We start from the raw sequence: 3,978 nt of genomic DNA on the forward strand, positions 1-3,978 counted from the left end.
ACCCTGCCAAAGAATGCTATAATTGTCAAACCCCTTTGCCCTCACAGCAACCTAATGACGTGGGGAAAATAGGTCTGAGCCTTGGCACAGGGCTGTTGAGTTGCGCCACTCATGTTATGTGCTCTGTGTGTGGCAGTTCCTAGAGTTGTGCTGTGCCACGGCCTTTGTGGCTGAATGCCCAGCTCCGTCTGAGCAGGATCATCTGCAGAGGAAGCTGAAAGGATATTAGTTAATGACAGAACTGGGCTTAGAAGCTAAGCCTTTTCTAGTTTTTTTAAAGACGGGTCTCATTCTGTCACCCAGTCTGGAGTGCAGTGGCGCCATCATAGCTCACTGCAGCCTGGAATTCCTGGGCTCAAGCGATCTGCCCACCTGATCCTCCCAAAATGCAGGTATTACAGGCATGAGCACTGTGCCTGGCTCTTTTCTTGTTTGAAGTAGCTATGTTCTTTTCTTTTTTCTGATAAACAACGTTAAAAGCAGAGGCTGTTGGTGTCAAATAGCCTTGTATCTGAAGCTTGGTTACTGCTTGGCTGGATGACTATGGGAAAGTTTTTCAACTATACATGCACATAAGATGGTGTAGATTAAATGAGAACGTTGTAAAGCACTCAGAATAATGGCGACTGGGAGGCGCCCAATAAATGTTTGCGCTCTCCTGCATCCCTCCGCCTTCCCCTAACAAGCGGAAGATGCCCTGTTTTCTCTCACTGCCTTTATTAACTTGCTGCCCAGTGAGCTTGAGTATTCCTGAGGGCAGAATAGCTTCCCCATCTTGAGTGGGCTGCCTTTCCTCACCGTGGGAGAGCAGCCCCTGTATCATTAAGATCCAACCCTCATTTTGGTTGTTTCAGCTTCAAACTGTTCCAGGCTTCACCTTCTGTGCCAGCCAAATACGTGGAAGACAAAGAGAAGATGCTGTCTCGAACACTGCAGTTGGTGGAGCTGGCAAACGAGACGTGGCTGGTGACTGGGCGGCATCCCTTGCCTGTCATCACTGCCGCGACTTTCCTGGCTTGGCAGTCGCTGCAGCCTGCAGATCGGCTTTCATGTTCCCTTGCCCGATTTTGTAAATTGGCAAATGTGGACCTGCCCTACCCCGCGTCCTCCCGCCTGCAGGAGCTTCTGGCTGTGCTGCTGCGGATGGCTGAGCAGCTGGCCTGGTTACGAGTTCTGAGACTTGACAGACGGTCTGTGGTGAAGCACATCGGTGACCTTCTCCAGCACCGCCACTCGCTGGTCCGCTTGGCCTTTCGGGATGGGACAGCAGAAGTGGAGACCCGAGGGAAGGAGCCACCGGTGTGGGGACAGGGGCAGAGAGAAGGGGAGGTGGGAAATAATTCCTTAGGTGTGGCCCAGGGGAAGCGGCCAGCCAGTCCTGCCCTTCTCCTGCCACCCTGCATGTTGAAGCCCCCGAAGCGGATCTGCCCTGCACCGCCTGTCTCCACTGTCACTGGAGATGAGAACATTTCTGATAGTGAAATAGAACAGTATTTGCGTACCCCTCAGGAAGTTAGGGACTTTCAGAGAGCCCAGGCTGCTAGACAGGCTGCCATGAGTGTCCCTAACCCTCCCTGATGGATATCCATTGGGAGCACTTCAGCCTGTTCTGACAGCTTGATAACAGTCCTGTCATAACCAAGGACGGAAGTGTACACGAGTCCATAGGTATTGCCTTTCTTGTTTGAAGGAACCAAGATGGGCTCTGCCATTCGTTGGACCCTGGGTCCTGGAGTAAAGTCAGGAATGCAGGGATGACTATAGGTAGGAGAGACTCCCATCCCTTGGTGTGGGAGAGCAAGTTGCCTATGTCCATGTTCTGTGAGATGGCTTTCCTCGTGGATGGATGGAAAATGTCAGGCTCTCTGCTGCCGGTTTGAATTGGACACACTGCTGCTGCTCCTCCTGCAGGCCTGAGGGGGTGTCCCTCTGCTTGTGGAGCAGTTGGCATTCCCAGCAGTATCAGCCTTCAGAGGAGTGGGAACTGGGGAATTCCTGGCCCTACGTCCATTCACAGGCATTGGTGGGTTTGTGTGTGTGGTGTCATGAGATCCTGTACCTCATAAAAAAAGGACAGTGGGTAGACTAAGGCAGTAGCTGAAAGGGCTTTGCAAAACTTTAATATATTAAAACAAGAGGCATCTGCTAGAAAACATTCTATTGTATAAAACCCGAGCTCTTAAAAACATGTTTTCTTTGGCACTTTCATTCCCTCCCTCCCCTTTCCCCAGCATATTGCAAAAAGCTCTCCAGTGCTAAGGCATTGGCAGGGTGTGTAAACAGCAGCCAGCATATGTGGAAGAATAATACAAAGCTTTTTTTTTTTTCTTCTAATATGTCTGTGCAGCAAGCATAAATAACAGGACCCATCCCAAGGAGTGTGTGTGGGTTTTCCCCTCCCGTGTGTCCTCTGTCACCTTGGTGATCAGGCCAGGGTGATGTGAAGACTGGGAGGGAACCTAGGTCAGACCTTGGTTTCCTGTTGCTCTTCCCAAGACCCAGGGTTCCCTGTTTTTCCATTTGGTCCTGTAGTGAAATGCTGGTGGTTGGTTTTAGGTTGGGGAAAAGATGGGTGCTGGTGTTTAAGAGTAGTAAAGGCATAGGCCCCTCATGATCTGCAGGGACCCCAGCCACTGCCTCTGGGCTTGGCTTGAGCTCCTGGGAGTCAGGAAGCTCAAAATGGTTTGACATTTTGTAGGTTTCTCTCTACTATGGAGCTGGAGATCAAATGATTGGGATGGTTCTTCCATCTGGCCTCACGGAGGCAAGGAAGTGCTCTTCCTTAGTCTCTTGGTGGTGTAAGGCTGAGACTGGGGAGATGGGTCTTGTAACTGAAAAGTAACTGCTACTCCAAACACCACCTGCATCTTTATGGGGGCGCCTCTGTTTATAGGACTAGCTTTAGGGCATGACTAGATTCTGCCCCTGTTCCACCTGCCCGCTCCCTCTACTCCCCTCAGTTCACCCACAGGCACCTGGCAGTCAGCTGTTGAGGTGCAGGGCCTCAGCTTTGTCCCGGTGTGCCACCTCTGAACCCTGCTGTCTGGTTTAAGTACTACTACTGTGAGAATGGTGAGTTTGTTCCTAGTTGTGCCCGGTTCCCACTCCCCTCCCCCAGGACTGGTTGATGTCTAGAGCTGCCTTTCACATGGCCCCGCCCTCCCCTCTTGCATAGTTGATCTGAAAAGCAGCACCTTGTGACTTCATATTACCTGCTTCATGTGCTGGGCTGGCTGTCGTGCCAGCCAAACCCCGGAGGAAAAGGGACTTAGGATCTAGGCAGGGACTGGGCTGAAATCAGTAGAGGGCAGGGAGGAAAGGACACAGTTCCCATGCTCTCATCTCTGCTTTGCTGGTGAGGCTGATGGCCCCCAGTGAGGCCACATGGACAGTAGGTGGGGGTGGGAGTACTTGGGGAGGGTCCACCTGGGCTGTGCTGTGCCCTTTCACGCGGACAGAGGCCTTCTCCCTTCCTGGGAGGGCACCGACAGTCCAGACTGCCCCGGGCTGGACGGAAGTGTATTATGCGTGTTTCTGGGATTGTCTGTCGCTACCCCAGAGGGATGCCCTCTAGGCAAGTGGGGGAACATCTGCCTATGGGCTTCCTCCAGCCATCGGCTCCTCCACTTCCAACCTGCTACTACGCAGACGCAGACGCCTTCGAGGGCCCTGAGGAGCGGGGGAAGGAGCCGCGTAGCCAGCCTGTTTACCGCGTCGTCCGCCCCACCCTAGACGGTGGTCTCGCTCTTCCAGAGTCCGGTCTTCATGCAGCCGCCACTGGCCACCTCCGCGCCCATCATGGTGACATCGTCATACTTGCCCCCCTTGGGGACGCCGTTCAGGCTGGCAGCATTGAGCGGGTACGAGCGGCGCTTGCTTTCCTTCTCCAGCACGCCGCCGCCCTTGAGACTGTCGCGGCTGGCGCTGCGGCGCTGGCCTGGCCGGCCAGCCTCAGAAAGCGGCGCGGCGCTGGTGTCG

The 3,978-nt window shown here is 53.7% G+C and overlaps 2 protein-coding genes across 2 annotated transcripts in view; one reads left to right on the forward strand and one right to left on the reverse strand.

Annotated features, from left to right (window-relative positions):
* Positions 1–2,186, forward strand: part of BRF2 (BRF2, RNA polymerase III transcription initiation factor 50 kDa subunit) — a 5,435-nt gene extending 3,249 nt beyond the window's left edge. Inside the window, exon 4 of the mRNA XM_011960713.1 lies at positions 855–2,186. Within this exon, the coding sequence (XP_011816103.1) occupies positions 855–1,578 (724 nt within the window). The 3' untranslated portion in view covers positions 1,579–2,186. The remainder of the gene's footprint in view (positions 1–854) is intronic.
* Positions 2,101–3,978, reverse strand: part of ADGRA2 (adhesion G protein-coupled receptor A2) — a 58,159-nt gene continuing 56,281 nt past the window's right edge. Inside the window, exon 23 of the mRNA XM_011960756.1 lies at positions 2,101–3,977. Coding sequence (XP_011816146.1) covers positions 3,729–3,977 — 249 coding nt within the window. The 3' untranslated portion in view covers positions 2,101–3,728. The remainder of the gene's footprint in view (position 3,978) is intronic.

Source organism: Colobus angolensis, unplaced genomic scaffold (genome assembly GCF_000951035.1).
Source record: "Colobus angolensis palliatus isolate OR3802 unplaced genomic scaffold, Cang.pa_1.0 Scaffold52, whole genome shotgun sequence".
NCBI lineage: Eukaryota > Metazoa > Chordata > Mammalia > Primates > Cercopithecidae > Colobus > Colobus angolensis.